This window comes from Antechinus flavipes, chromosome 1 (assembly GCF_016432865.1).
Source record: "Antechinus flavipes isolate AdamAnt ecotype Samford, QLD, Australia chromosome 1, AdamAnt_v2, whole genome shotgun sequence".
Taxonomy (NCBI): domain Eukaryota; kingdom Metazoa; phylum Chordata; class Mammalia; order Dasyuromorphia; family Dasyuridae; genus Antechinus; species Antechinus flavipes.
The window spans coordinates 326,827,450-326,844,142 of NC_067398.1; the positions used below are offsets into that span (position 1 = coordinate 326,827,450).

General features: G+C 36.4%; 1 protein-coding gene across 2 annotated transcripts in view; it reads left to right on the plus strand.

Moving 5' to 3' along the window:
* INVS (inversin) overlaps positions 1-16,693 on the plus strand; it is a 233,900-nt gene that overhangs the window by 174,328 nt on the left and 42,879 nt on the right. For both annotated transcript variants that reach the window (XM_051966778.1, XM_051966771.1), the window contains exons 9-11: positions 903-1,058; positions 7,125-7,354; positions 9,583-9,689. In XM_051966778.1, the coding sequence (XP_051822738.1) occupies positions 903-1,058; positions 7,125-7,354; positions 9,583-9,689 (493 nt within the window). The remainder of the gene's footprint in view (positions 1-902; positions 1,059-7,124; positions 7,355-9,582; positions 9,690-16,693) is intronic.

Genomic DNA, 16,693 nt, shown 5'->3' on the forward strand with positions numbered 1-16,693 from the left:
CAAACTAGTATCTTTGCTAAAAATCGAAATAGGGTCAAGAAGAGTTGGATACGACTAAAAAACAACCAAACAACAACAAACCTATCAAAAACATTCTCTGTTGTCATGACCCCATACTAAATGTAAGAATCCCCTAACACCCTAACACACACCCAAGAGAATAGGAGAAGGATCAGAAGGTGCTGCAAAGGACACAATTACTGGCCCTTCTCTACCCAAAACTTAAGATAATTCACATCTTAGCCTGGAGTACAAGAATTCCCTTGGGGAAAGCACACATGTACACACATATGTAAATGCATCATAGCTATCAAGATCTCCAAATCCTTATAACCACAAAACCCTACTCCCTCAAAAAAAAGATGCCCACTATCACAAAGAGTAGCAGATATGAATACTTTGTTATAAGTTGGACTTTTATTTCTCTCTTTGACATCCTTGAGATATATTAAGTTTTTTTTTTTTCCTTACAATTTTCTATTTGGGGGTAAGTGGAATTTCAGCTTCTAAAGAAATTGTGTTTCTAAAGAATAACAAGGAAGGAAAACTAACTAAGAAGAGGTGATTGTTTCAAACTAACAAAATCACATGGACAAGAATAGTAAGGATAGAAAAAGGGGAAAGGAAAGGAAGGAACTGACTTCTTAGGTGATACTCATGAATAAAAAGATGAAAAGTGGTATTAACCAAGACGATAACCAGGAACCATGAAGATCTATTTGAATTCAGGGAATTAGGGTAAAAAAAATACATATACATAGAAGCACACTTCTATGTATATGTATTTTTTTTACCCTATATTGTGTATATTGTATATACATCCACACACATATATTTAGACCAATGGAAAAGTAAAGCCTTTTCTCATGATTTTATTACAAATTTTCTCACTTCCTTTTCAGCTTTACATGCAGCTGCCCTTTCTGGCCATGTCAGCACTGTGAAGTTATTATTGGACCATCATGCTCAGGTGGATGCTACAGACGTCATGAAGCACACTCCACTCTTCCGAGCCTGTGAAATGGGGCACAAGGAAGTGATTCAGACACTTATAAAAGGTTAGTTGTTAGTTAGCTCCTGAGCTGGACCAACTATTTTTTATCTTTTTACCACTCCCCCAGCACAACATAGTTACTTGCACACAGTAGGCATTTTATAACTATTTGTTGAATTGTACAAGGTGTAAAGAAGTCAGTAGTGTAAGAGAGACATTCCTAAGTACATGGTTTGAAATAAAACATTCCTAAATAACTCATACTTCTAAACCATCTGAATATTTGTAAACTGCTTGCCTCATAACCATCCCATGAGTTAAGTAGACAGGGACTAATGAATTAAACCAGGGTTCTAACCCTCCTCCTACCATTAGCTAGAAGTATGGCCTCAGTTTCTTAATCTATAAAATGGGACAAAACCTGCCCTTCCTTATATGTAATTTCTAGGAAGATCTAATTAGTTCTTTGCAATATATGAAAACACTCTAAAATGGTAATACATATACATAGCTATATATACATACACATACACATATATACATGTATTGTGCATATACATTCATATATCTTGTATATATATATACACACACTCATATATACATATGTATACACACACACATACTAATATATATATGCATATATAGGATTCTTAAAAGTTTTTCTATTCACAATCTTTTTTGCCTGAGAAATTTTGTTGGGCATATAGATATATAAAATAGGTATACAAACCAAACATTTATTGATATTAAATCATAAATTTCATGACTCCCAATTCAGTTACACAACCCCATAGGGACTTGTGGCCACAGTTTAAGAAGTTTTGAATATAAAAACATTGCACCATTTCAAAGTGTTTTAACATATATATATGAAATAAGTGTGTATGTGATGAATAAAAAGGCAAAAATGAATTTGGAATGTATTGCTTTAGGTGATATTGCATCAGTAACTTCAGATAATTCATTGTACATAAGAGAAAAGCCAGATGGTGTAGCATAAAGTCATTAAGATCTGATTTCAGGCCCTATTTCCAATGTATACTAGCTAGGGGAATATGGACAAGTAGTTGAGCCTCTCCTCCAAAATGTAAAATTTTCAGTGCAAATAAACTGCTGATCTGCATTGGAGTAGGATATTTCCATACCAGGAATTTCCCATACGGATACACTTATAGATCTAGATACCCTCCTCCCTCCCAATAAAAACAAAAATTGGAGAATAATTACTAGGATTTTGTCCAACCTACTTCATATTTATGGGAAGAGAGTGTTATTGTGGGAGAGGGTGGGGGAGAGTGGGGGAGAGAGAGAGAGAGAGAGAGAGAGAGAGAGAGAGAGAGAGAGAGAAGGAGAAGGAAGAGGAGGGAGGGAGGGACGATGGATTGTGACCAAATATGGAATACTTGGCTGTATCTGCACCTATTTCCTCATCTGAAAAATGAAGAAGTAAAACTAGGTGGCCTCTAAAGTTTATCTTGGGAGCTTTAACACAACAAAAAAAAATCCATATGTGAACCTATAAACAGTCAAGGAAAGATCTTTTCACTTTCCAGTTAGCCTCTACTTTCTTCAGAGAACGATCATGTCCTCAAAACTGTTGGGCTATTCCAACTTCCGAGGATCTCTGCATCCCTTCTGACACATAGTATTTCCCTGAGTGGGTTCCCTTGACCAGGGAATGCCTTCAGTATCCATGAAGAACCAATATCCTCCTCTAAATTTACACAGTCCACATGACTCACTGCACCAGTAACATCTAGGTTTCCTCTCCCATCAATTGCTTTACTTCTCATGGTGATTAATCACATCTCTTACTTGGTTGATCCACCATTGCCTTTGTTCTCTGTCATCCTGGAGCTACAAGGTTCCTTGCATCAGCCACGGAGAAATCATCTCCATCCTTGCTGTCTCCTCCTGCATATCTCTATCTTTGGCTCTTTTTTTTAATCTCGAGGGGGTAGTCCAGGTATATGACTAGCCACAATTTCAAGGTGTTAATCACCTTGACAATCAATTCATTACTAAGATGATCCATCATTTGTGAGTCACATAAATGGGCTTTACACATACAAATCACAGAAGCATTACTGAAGCAGTGATAGAGCAAGTTCAATAGATAAGAATTACCTGTACATCGGACTGGTTTCTTAAAGGAAAAGGTTTTATTGTCACATAAAGCAAGACAGGACCAAGCAACATCAGGGGACTAGTTAGTCTAAGGAGAGTATTTTAGGATGAGTATTTTATAGGGAAAAAGTAGGGCTAAAGGGGGGGAGATGTTTACTCCTTGCTTATTGATTAGCCCTTCTCAAGGGAGATACTTATTTCTTAACCACTAGCCAAATTTGAGAAAACCACTACAAGACCCAATCTTCCTCCTTGTCCTGTTTACCACAACCTAACCCCCCTTTATCTGTCCTGGTGTGCAATAATAACTTTCTTTTTTCTGCCCCTGCCCCTAATTACAAACAGAAACCCTACTGGGCCCATTCCACTGGGCGCCTACTGGTCACATCCTCCTGGAAATACTTGGACTCTTGAAATCTTAGGTAGAGACTCCAGAATTCATAATTCAACTTTTCACTCAACAGAATTTCTTCTCCTAGTACTATTTGCAACCTGTAACTTCTCTGACAACTCCCACAAGAGGGCTATTCAGAAACCATTTTCACACAGAACCTTTTATCCAGAGCTGAACATTTCCAACAAAATGTAAACAAGATTTTAAAATAGAAATACCATTTTCATTAGTGCCTCTAGCTGTCTTGTGAGCTTTTTGAGTACTTTGTGAGAGCAAGGCTGTATTTTCATTTACTCATTTGTGAAGAATTTATCGAGCACATACTGTGTTCAGGCTGTTGACTTTCCATTGATATTTTAAGCGAGCATACATGGAAAGAAATCATTGTTTGATCGATTTTTTAGACAAACGAATCCTTAAATTCCTCAAAGTGTACAACAGGAAGGTAAGCTTTATATTGCAAAACCTCTGAAAAACTGGGCAAGATGGGTTTTTTTTTTTTTCATTCTCTTTTCAACATGTGTTTCAGTATTGGGGAGATGGGACAAGAAGAATAGAACAGTAAAGGTAATTTTGTATCTCTTTGTGATGGGAGCTCTGGATTAACTTGTGGGATGGACTAGCTTATTCTTAGGAATTGCTAAAATGCCCATCCTAGGACCTCTGTTATTCCCAAACTGTCCTGTTTTATAAAGAATGATGAGAGGCTGAATTTTTTTTTAATTTTCTATTTATTAAGATAAAATAGAAAAAAGACAGAAAAGAAAAACAAAACAAAATAGAATATTATGTGCCCAGCAGAACATCAGGGATGATTCAAAATATATAACAATAAATTTCCAGTTCAAGAAAGGATATATAATAGTAGAAGAAATTATATTCATGAGTGTCCATATTTTCTTTGCTTTCTTGTAGATTCTTTAGTTCTCTGCTGCACACTTCTTTTACTTTATTATTTTCCTCTCACCTCTCCCAAGAAGGACATAGTTAAGCACAGATATTTAATAGATATATACAAATACACATCCTCGCTCACACACACACATACATACATATACATCCATACCCATTCACAGACCCATACATATATACAAATATCTACATAGACACTTACATAAAGCAACATGCTTACCTAGCTACATATACTCAGGCATATATGCACACACATGCATTTACCCATATGAAAACATGCATCGAAAACTATATTACTTTGACAAAGAGACCTAACTAAGTTTCAATTGATAAATGACGGACAAAAGCAGCTACACCCAAAGAACGAACACTGGGAAACGAATGTGAACTATCTACATTTTTGTTTTTCTTCCCGAGTTATTTATACTTTCTGAATCCAATTCTCCCTATGCAACAAAAGAACTGTTCGGTTCTGCAAACATATATTGTATCTAGGATATACTGCAACATATCCAACATATAAAGGACTGCTTGCCATCTAGAGGAGGGGGTGGAGGGAGGGAGGGGAAAAAAAAATCGGAAAAGAAACGAGTGCAAGGGATAATGTTGTCAATATAAAGTAATCATTAAATAAAATTTTTTTAAAAAGGGAAAAAAAAAGAAAAGAAAACTATATTAGTGTGGCTTATAAATAATATAAATTTTTCTCTTGATTGAATCTTTAAATTTGACTTAAAGATAAATGATTACTAGCCATAGTTTTTTTTTTTTCTTAATAAATTCAACTCCTGATCCTTATTCCTGCTAACTCTTCTACTTAAATTCTGCTCCTTAACTGGCCTTGCTATTATGCAACTTCCCCACAACCATGGATCCCTCCCTTATCTTCTTACCCCATTCTTTGTTTTTCCCTCCATCCAACCTCCCGCTTTGTTTCTTTATAGATCTTGGAGGGTGTTATACCCTTTATTGCATATATGAATTTAAGTAGAAGAGTTAACAGGAATAGGAAAAAAGTTCAATTCATATTACTCTCTCCAGGTCTTTCTGAAATCATTCTGCTGGTCGTTTCTTATAGAACAATAATATCCATAACATTCATATGCCATAATTTATTCAGTCATTCTCCAATTGATGGACATCCACTCTGTTTCCAGTTCCTTGTCACTGCAAAAAGGGCTGCCACAAACATGTTTGCATATGTGGGTCCCTTTCCTTCCTTTAAGATCTCTTTGGGATACAGATCCAGTAAAGATCCAGAAGGTCAAAGGGTATGCACAGTTTGATAGCCCTTTGGGCATAGTTCCAAATTGCTTTCCAGAATTCCAACCATTTTTTAAAAAAACTATTGTTGATTGATTAAATATGGCTGATATCCTATGTATCCTAGTTATTATATAATAATATTTCTATTGTTATAGGGATAGGAATAGGAATGGGAGTGGTGATTCCATTGGTTGAGATAATTCCCAGATAAGAAAACTCAGCACCTTCCCTGAAGTTTAGTCTTACTGAGTGCACTAGAGTAAAGCTTCTCAATCTGGGGGGTTGCTACCCCATGTGGAGTTGCATACCTGAAAGTATGAATCTCAAAAAAATTCGGCAACAGTAAAAAGTTTCTGATCATGACCAAGAATTAATTCAAAATCAAGTGCATAATGAATCCAAAGAGTTTCAAACAGTGCTTGCCTGTGTTGCATAGCATGACTTCACTGCAGCTTTGGTTCTGAACACACAACAAGTACACTTTGTACTGCACATGCACAAATGCTGCCAGAAACACCTGGGTTCAGACTCGAGATGGAGTCACCTCAAAATTTCTCAGGCAAAAGGAGTCAAGAGTGGAAAAAGTTTAAGAAGTCTTGCCCTTGTGGGGCATGGTACAATTGCCTCTAGCTTTAGAGCTTTTCACCAAATGGCAAAGAGAGATGTGTAATCCAGACAGGGAATATAATCAAATTGGGATTTTATCTCAATTACTCTAAGACTGATAGACATATTTTAAATCAAAGAGCTTTGCAAATAAAACGAGGATCTGATATTTGTTAGCATGAGGAACTCCCATTGTGGAAACTTCCTTAGCAATAGAAATCACAATCTCTCTGTGACAAAGATAAATCTTTAAGAGAAGCCTAAAACACATACAGGCTAAATGACTTGCCCAATGTACAAGCTGTAACTCAAGTCTTTGAGACCCCAACCCTCAACCTACTCCAGAGTAAACATATTCTTTAGTCATGTTTAGATGTTGATATTTTTGAGTATCTTGAATTTCATTTTATCAAGGGCTAAGAATTTACCAATTCAGTCTTCTAATTAATATTTTTCTTTTGCTCTTTTTTAATGGCCCAAATAGTTTTTGGTATTTTTTTTTCTTTTAGGGGGTGCAAAAGTAAGTGAAATGGTTGGATAGGATCTGTAATATCAATGGAATTTCCTATTAATATCAAAGAATTTCTAGTGAAGAAATTCCCTGCACTAATGTAGATTGGCATCTGAGCTACAATTTAAAGTTTTAATAAGTTGCCCAGGCCATTAAAATGCTAAGTGACTTGATTAGGGTCACACCTAATTGGTGTCATAGTTGGGACTCAAACTCATATTCTCCTGATTTCAAGGCCTATATTCTATCCCTTATTCTTTTTTTTTTTTCTATTTGTTGGACATTTTAAATAGCATTTGTTTTTTTCATTACAGGAGGAGCAAGAGTGGATCTAGTAGACCAAGATGGCCATTCTCTTCTTCATTGGGCAGCCCTGGGAGGAAATGCTGATGTTTGTCAAATATTGATTGAAAATAAAATCAATCCAAATGTGCAAGACTATGCAGGAAGGACCCCCTTGCAGTGTGCTGCATATGGAGGTTATATTAACTGCATGGCCTTACTCATGGAAAATAATGCAGACCCTAACATACAAGACAAAGAGGTAGAGATTGGGTATTTTATTTTTACTGTAATACATTCAGTTTATTTTATCATTCTTAAGACTGGAGCCTTTTTAAAATTAAATAAATGCTATCTAATTTTGTTATCTATTTAATCATATACTTATATGACTATATCATATGATATATTACATGTTATTATTATTAAGTCATTTTAGTTATGTCCCACTCTTGAAGAGTGAGATTTTTGTGGCAAAGATACTGGAGTGATTCGTTAATTCCTTCTCCAGCTCATTTTTCAGATGAGGATACTGAGGCAAACAGGGTTAAATGAATTGCCCAGGATCACAGGGCTAGGAAGTGTCTGATGCCATATTTGAACTCAGGAAAATGAATCTTACTGACTCCAAGTCACTTTATCTTCTTCACCACCTAGCTGCCCATATGTTATATATATTTTTAAAATTTCAAGTCATAACATATCTTTTTTCCATTCATCCATTCAACAAATAAATTATATTTATTAAGCACCTACTATGACCACGTTAAGCACAGTAGCTACCATAGAGTTAAGGGAGAGATACAATGGCGACACAGTCCTTGGCTTCAAGAAGCCTCCAATCTTATCATCTGCATTATAGACGTAATGTGGAACAAAGTTGATTATTAAGCTATAATTACTGGAATATTAGTGTGAGCAGCACAGTATTTATACAAAGAAAATATTTCACTATTTGATAAACATTCTGAGACAGAGAAGTTTAAAGACCAAGTTTTTCTTGAAGGCCAATCAGAAATGAAGATTTGGGGCTGTAGTAGAAATCAATATGGAAAAAAAAAAATCCAAAACCCAACAAATTGTTTCAGATTTATATTTGATAAGAAATTTTAGAAACATATCAATTATGTCAAATGAGGGAACATAGTTGGATGTGGTATGGTAAAATGAGTGTCGTATTGTTCTTCCAAAAAATAATGGAGTCACTTAACTTCTCAGTGCTCAGGCCACTCTGAGACTACAAACAAGTTGAAGGAAAGGTAGGTGTTTGCTCATTTGAGCAGATAGATGGTTCAATGGATAGAGCACAGAACTTAGAATCAGAAAGATCTGAATTCAAATCCAACGTCAGATATTACTGTCTGTGTGACCCTGGACAAATTACTTAATCTCTGTCAAAATCTACTAGAAAAGAAAATGGCAAACACCTCTAGTATTTTACCAAGGAAATCTTTTGGATACTAATTTGGGACATGCTATAGTCTACAGCAAAGCTTCTTAAATTCTTAAATTTAAGACCCCATGTTGGGTCTTGAAACTTAATGTGGGAATCACAAAATTATGATTTATTATCAGTAAATGTTTGAGCAAAGGTGACATAAAAATTTCTCTAGCAAAAAGAGAACATGAGTGGAAAAGATTTAAAAAGCCCTCATCTACAGGGTCAAAGAGTTAAGCCTGATTGAACCATCAGACGACAAATATCAAAGCGATTCCAGATCCTTTTCCCATCTCCAGTCTCTGTGGGGGTTATCTCCAACTTATAGGGACTTTGGGAAACTAGCCACCAAAACAAGTTTCAGGAGTTATGTAAGAAAATCAGTCTTTATTTTATCACCCTAGGATCTAAGAAGTGTTAGCCAGTCTGATTACCTATGTACTTTTTTCTCCAAAATTGACTCTGAAAATCTTTTAGCTGTTTAAACAAAATTGAAAGTGAGCTAACAGTAAAGATTTGCCTTCATCAAGGACTTTTTTTTTTTTTTTAAAAAGACTATACTTCAGATAAGGTAATTCTTCAATCATAAAATTAGGAAGACCTAAATTCAATTCCAGACTCAGATTTACTAGATTTGTGATGCTGTACAAGCATCACATTTAATATCTGTCTGCTTCAGTTTCCTCAACTGTAAAATGGGAAGAATAATAATAATACCTATTTCCCAAGATTGTTATGAGGATCAAATAAGATTATATTTGTAAAGTTCTGAGCATTTGGTTTCTAGCACATAATAAGTGCTTAATAAATGTTTGTGTCCTTCCTTCCAATTGTATTAAAAATTAAAGTTCAAAAATAATCTTTCTAAGACCTGATTTCCTCTCTTCTCTTTTCCACCCTCCCTCACCCCAACTCCCAGGCATTTTTGCTATTTAAATTGAATATACATGCAGATATCTGTCTTTTCAAGCTGGCATAATAATGTATTCTTTTAAAACCTGACACACTCTTCTTTTGTTTTAGAAGTGTTTGCTTTTTGTTCTCGTTCACAGGGCAGAACAGCACTGCATTGGTCCTGTAACAATGGCTACCTTGATGCTATAAAACTGCTACTCAGTTTTGCAGCTTTTCCCAATCAGATGGAAAACAATGAAGAAAGGTAAATTTCTGTGAAAACTCACCACCCTGCTCAGTATACATTCTTGTTTTCTGGATGAAAACAAATCCCAAAGACAAAAAACAGAGATTTCTATATTGTTGAAGAGAAATTAATGAAATTAAAATCAGTGAAATGGTGCTGAAGATATCATAAATAAAGAGTGAATGAATGCTATACTTAGCTCTGCCTACACTGGCCAGTGAAAAACACAAAATTTTTATAGCTTATCTAGTCCAACCCTCCTATTTTACAAATGAGGAAACAGAGATCCACAATGTCCATCAGTTGTGAGTCAAGAGCCAGCAGCAAGGAGACCATAGCCAGGCTAAGCCCTGCAGGGTATGGCCCATATAGAATAAGAAATGTAGATCAAAGGTAGGGTGGGGAAGAGTGGGTTCTGTAGAGTAGAAAGAGAGCATTTGGGACTCCTCTGAATCCAGGAAACAGAACCAAGGTCAGGGTTTGAGGTTTTTAGGTCAAAATTGAGGGAAAAGTGTAATATATGATCTAGTTAAATAGGTTAGTGAGCAATAAGGATGCGGTGCAGCCCTTAGGAAGGATGTAGCAATAATCCCAAAGTCAGGCCATATCTATAAGAATAAGAAAGCTCAGGCCAAAGTGAAAATAAATACATATCTTTCTTCTTTTTCTCTGCCTTATTCTCCAAGAATAAGCTTCCTCTCCCATCCTTCTTCCCATCTATTTTTTTAAGTTTACCTGGAAATAAAATGCATGGAATTGATTTACTTGCATGGGGAACATCACCCACATAGTCTTCCTTGTATAAGCAAGTGACTCTATACCCCACAGTGATTAAAAAATAATAATAATAATAACAGTTATTTATTAAGGAAGGAGAGAGTCTAGGAGGTCCAACATATAGCAATTATTTGAAACACAAATGAAAAATCCATCAATGCACCAGGTTGCCTGTATAGAACACACACACACATCTCATTTGGACAATTAAGACCACTGCAAAATAGTAATTGACAATTATATAGCAGTTTCCTTCCAAGATTTCTGTGAGGCAGGAAGTACAAGATGTAAGTATCCCCATTGTATAGATGAGGAAACTAAAACTCAGAGGTGAGAAGGTTTTCCTGAGATCACACAACTAATAAGTTATAGAACCTAAGTCTCTTGATTTAGTTAGCTTTCTCTCCTAGAAGAGTTTTGACCATAAGTGAAATTCGCTTGGTCTAATGATGGTCAGGAATCTCAGACTGAACGAGTAAATGAGAAAAGGATAGGGCTTTTTTCTCTTTGAAGACAATAAAAAAGGAAAAGGGAATGAACCAGGCATAAAATTAGAACTGTACAAATAGTTTAACATTTATAAAAAGACTTAAGATTTATTGCCAAATTTCTTTCTGTCCAACAACCATACAAAGTAGGTAATTATGATTATGATTCCATTTTACATATGAAGAAACTGATGCTTAAAATGTTAAATAACTTGCCTGTGGTCACACACTTAGTGTCAGAGAAGGGATGGAGTTAAGGCAGCAACCTGAAACCAGGTGCTTCTTTCCTGTTCTGCAAGATAATTAACAACTCAGTGTTTGCTTTTGTAAACTGTCTGAATGTCAGTTATATTGTTGATTAAAACAAGGACATGGTGAAAAATGTCTGATTGTGATTCAGGTCTTAGCTACTGATGGGGAATTCCTCAGCCCAGAGATCCTAAGATCATCCTTGAGATAATTCCTTCTACCTAGGCTTGACTGGAGGTCAATAAATCAAGAGACAAGGCTAGAAGATCAAAAGTTTAATTAGCATCAGTTGATGGACAGTTGTCAGGTGGCTACAACTTTGTAGAACAGAGGGAGATACAAACACATACAGGATTTTACACAGTTTTAGAACAGTTGACAAAAGGGACCCATCAAATAAGGCTACTAGGCAACTTGCTTTATTTCAGAAGACAGGATGACATGATGTAGACGAGGAATGGAGAATGTCTTAACTTTGGAATAACCTTTGTGTTGTCAAGATCTGGTCAGTTCCAAATGGGCTATTTCCCTGGAGTCTCACACATCATTAAAATGTCTAGCTGGGACCTAAGGGCTAGGTCTAATATAGCAGAGGCTTTCTTTTGAGATTGTGCGTTAAAATTGATTATTGTTCTGGTCCCTCTGACCACCTCACTCCCCCAACACACACACACACACACACACACACACACACACACACACACACACCACACACACACAAGCATGAATACTTCTAAGTCAGTATAAAAAGCTTAGAAGTAACTAATGTAAAGGGACAATTGCAAAGGGGAATCTGGAAATCATATACAAACTATCCCAAAGATCAAAGCAGTTATAACTTAAATTGTATTATATTTTATATTGCATTTATATTATAATTATATATTATTATGTTATATATTAACCAATATTTACATTCGGGTAATATGTGCTGAACCAGGGGATGCCATCCATATAGACACTGCTGTCAGAGCCTTTTGGTCCTGAGATTTATAAGTCCCAGACAAATTCCAGACCTCTGTAGAAAAGACCAGCAGATCACCAATTTTGAGATGATGTGGACATGTTAACTCTAAAATCTTACTGACAACTTTGAGATGATTTGAAAATGTTAATAAATAAGCACAAGCTGACACAGATTAGAGTTAGTCTATTTCCTCTCCCCCAAAATAACCCTATAAAAATGAGTTCTCAAACTGCTGCTCCTCTCCCCAGTATTCTTCTATCTCCATGGGATTCATACTGTCAAGTACTCCCAACTCTAATTCATGGCTATAAGAGTAATATTTTCCCCTGCCATCCTCTTCCTCATACTTCCTGACTTCCTTCACTATTCCCTCCTGTCCTCACATCATGATCCTCTGAAGTAGCTCAAAAGAAATGTGAAATTACAAATTTAGAAAATCCACCCCAAATGTTCAGATGGACTATTTATGTCCAATCTATGGTAGGGCATTCTGAATTATATGGGTCTCATGAGCCATGGGGATACTCTGTAACTTGACTCTAAACATTGATGTCATTTTGGTCCTCTCTAAGGATGAAAGACAACAATCAACTAACCGCTGCTTTGTCTCTGCACTTTCCTGTAGTTATTAAAGTGTGATTACACCCCTGTTTCCTTCTGCCATCATAATCTTTCCCACAGGGTATCCAAAAAACTGGACATGACTTTACATAATTTCATAAATTATCAAATCAAGATGAAATCATACTGAAAATCTGTATTTATGAAATCCAACATGCTACATTTCTTTGATTTCTAATGTTACAATTTCTAGGGAAATGTTTTTTCCCAACTCACAAAATACAGATTTTATGCGTTTCCTCCATACTACTATACATACCAGGGCAGTTAAGTGTCACAGTGAGTGCTGGGCTTGAAGTCAGTAAAACTCATCTTCCTGGGTTCAGATTTGGCCTCAAATGCAAAATTTTAATGCACAATCTTGGGCAAGTAATTTAACACTGCCTCAGTTTCCTCATCTGTAAAATGAGCTGGAGAACAAAAATGGCAAACCACTTTAGTATCTTTGACAAGAAAATGCTAAAAAGGGTCATGAAGAGTCAGACGCAACTGAAATGACTGAAGTTAGTCATGGAATCTCAGAACTGGGAATGACGATCTGATTTCACAAATAAAGAAACCAACCCATAGAGGAAAAGGGATTTTTCCAAAGGCAGACAGTTCTGACTTGAATCAAGGCAGATTACCACCTAGTTCCCCCTGCTCCTTGGAAAAAGGCAGTGTGCCTCAATTGCAAGGAAAGTTCTCAAGCAGAAGAAGAAAAAAAAATCCCCTTGCTTACCCTTGCAAACCTATAGTTATAAAATTCAAATGGCAGCCTCCCAGCTCCATTTAACGTTCCATCATGTGCATCCCAAGATGTGTGGTTTTCAGTGCTCTGGCTTTGCTTTTTATTCTTCCTGACATTTCAGTTTAGGCACTCTTTATCATCCCATCCACCAATCCCTATATGGCAAGTCCAATTGTGTCTCCCCTTCTTGTCTTTATCTGCTTTGCATCCTTCCTGGTTACCATCAAGGAGGTCTTAATTTTACCTTCTCATGCATTGACACTAACCATTTCACTTGATGGACTTTGTAGGCTTCATTTTTGTCTGCTACTTCTGGCTTTCAGTCAATAAATGCCTGACAGCCACACTCTGATACCAGGGGTAATATTCACTGTGCTTGAATGTTGCTGAATTGAATCTGGGATGAAAGTCTCCATGACGATAATCACAGTGTGGTCAATTGCTGAATGCACTTCAATTCTATCTTACTTCTCTATGGGGCTTCTTTGTTCTGTAGTAGCAAAATAAACCCCGAACTTCATCTCCTTGCTTCTGTTTTCCATAGACTGAGATAATTGCTATTCTTTAGATAGAAACAAAATTTGGTCAAGTTAAGCTCTATAAGCAGAAGTAACACAAACTAGGTTATGTTTAACCATACAAGGTGTTCTGAACTTTAAAGCCTAAAATTCTGCTATGACTTTTGGAACACATGGCATGTAGAATCCTATGGGTAATTAAATTTGCATTATTTTTTGTTTAGTCATTTTCCAATCATGTCCAACTTTCCAACTATTTGGGGTTTTCTTGGCAGAGATGTCATTTCTTTCTCCAGATCATCTTACAAAAGAGAAAACTGAGGCAAATAGGATTAAGTGACTTGCGCAGGATCACACAACTAGGAAGTGGGTCAGACTGGATTTGAATTCAGAAAGATGAGTGTTCCTGACTCTAGAACTGATGCTCTCTCCACTGCATCACAACCTAAATTTACATTGTACATAAAAATTAAACTATTTTTAAAAGTTAATCCAGTTCCTCATTTCAGGTTTTGGTTTGCTTTTTGGTTTGGTCCAGATACGTGATTTTTGTGTGTGAATAACTCCTTACAGGTTTAGAGAATTACCTGGATGACTAAAAAGTTGTGATTTATCCTAGGGAGACACAACTAGTATGTGTCAGAGACAGGATTCTGGCTTCAAGACTCACCTTTTATCTACTACCTATGAAAAAGAGATCATAAAGTTTAGAGTAAGAAAGGATGCTAGAGGCCATTGAGTCAAACTCTCCAATTTTACAAATAAGGAAACAGGCTGAAAGAGAGTGACAGGGGCAGCAAGGTGGCACAGTGGATAGATAGAGCACTAGCCCTGAAGCTGGGAGAACTTAAGTTCAAATCTGACCTCAGACTAGCCAACTAGCTGTGTGATCCTGAGTAAATCACTTAAACCTCAATTTCTTCCCTTCAAAATGCAAAATACAAGAGAGAAAGACAGAGACAGACAGACAGACAGAAACTTGCTCAGGATTGCATAGTCAATAACTGAGGCAGGATCTGAACGCACAATTGGGGTTAAGTGACTTGCCCAGGGTCACACAGCTAGGAGGTGTTAAGTGTCTGAGACCAAATTTGAACTCAGGTCCTCCTGACTTCAGGACTCTATCCACTGCCCATTTATCTGCCCCTTGAACTCCCATCTTGCTCATTCTTCTGTCTGCTAAGCCATTTAGCTTCTTCTACATTTTTATTTGTATGGTTATTTTAAAATGCAGTTCATTTTTCATGTGAAATTAGTAGTAAGCAACACTAACAAACAAATGGGAAGTATTAATACTAGTAGCAATAGCAGTAGTAGTAGTAAAAATAACAGTAGTAATAGCAGTAGTAATAATACTAGTAACAAGAGTAGTAGCAGTAGCAGTAATGCTAATAGCAATAGCAGCCACTGTAGTAGTAATACTAGTAGCAATAGAAATAGTAGCAACATTACTAGTAGTAATCCTAGTAGCTATAATAGTATAATAGCAGCAGTAGTACTAATAGGAGCTGCAGCAGCAATAGAAGGAGCAGCAGCAGTAATACTAATAGCAATAACAGCAGCACTAGTAGTAATAGTAACACTAATAATACTAGCAGCAATAGCACTAGCAGTACTAGAAGTAGTAGTACCAGTAGTAGTAGTAGTAGTAGTAGTAATAGCAATAACTCTAGTAGTAGTAGTAACAGCAGCAGCAGTGGTAATACTAGTAGCAGTAGCAGTAGTAATAGTAGTAACTGTACCAGTAGCAGCAGTAGTAATAGCAGTAATGCTAGTAGCACTAGCAGTAACAGAAGTAGCAGCAGTAATGATACTAGTAGCAATAGCAGTAACAGCAGTAGCAGTAGTAGTAGCAGCAGCAGCAGCAGTAATACTAATAGCAGTAGCAGCAGTAGTAATACTAGTAGCAACAATAACAGCAGCAGTAATAATGATACTAGTAGCAATAGCAGTAGCAGTAGCAGCAGTAGTGATACTAGTAGTAATACTAGCAGTAGTACTGGTATAATAGTAGAAGTAGCAGTAGCAGCAATAGTAATAGCAGTAATAGTAGTAGTAGTAGTAGTAGTAACAGCAGCAACAGTAGTAATAGAGTAGCATTAGCAGTAACAGAAGTAGCAGCAGTAATGATACTAGTAGCAATTAGCAGTAGCAACAGTAGTAATACTAGTAGCAACAATAACAGCAGCAGCAATAATGATACTAGTAGCAATAACAGTAGCAGTAGCAACAGTAGTGACACTAGTAGTAGTAATACTAGTAGTAGTATGGTATAATAGTAGAAGTAGCAGTAGCAGCAGTAGTAACAGCAGCAACAATAGTAATAGAGTAGCACTAGCAGTAACAGAAGTAGCAGCAGTAGTAATAGCAGTAATACTAGTAGCACTAGCAATAGCAGAAGTAGTAGCAGTAGTGATAGTAGTAATAGCAGCAGCAGCAGCAGCAATAATGCTAATAGCAGTAGTAGTAGTAGTAGTAACAGCAGCAGCAGTAACAGAAGTAGCAGAGTAGTAATAGCACTGATACTAGTAGTAGTAGTAGCAGCAGCATTAGTAGTAGTAGTAACAACTGACATTTAGATAGCCATTAGAGTTTATCAAGCACTTTACATATTTTATATCTCATTTAATCCTTTCACCTCTGTGAGATAATTTACAAATAAAGAAACTGAG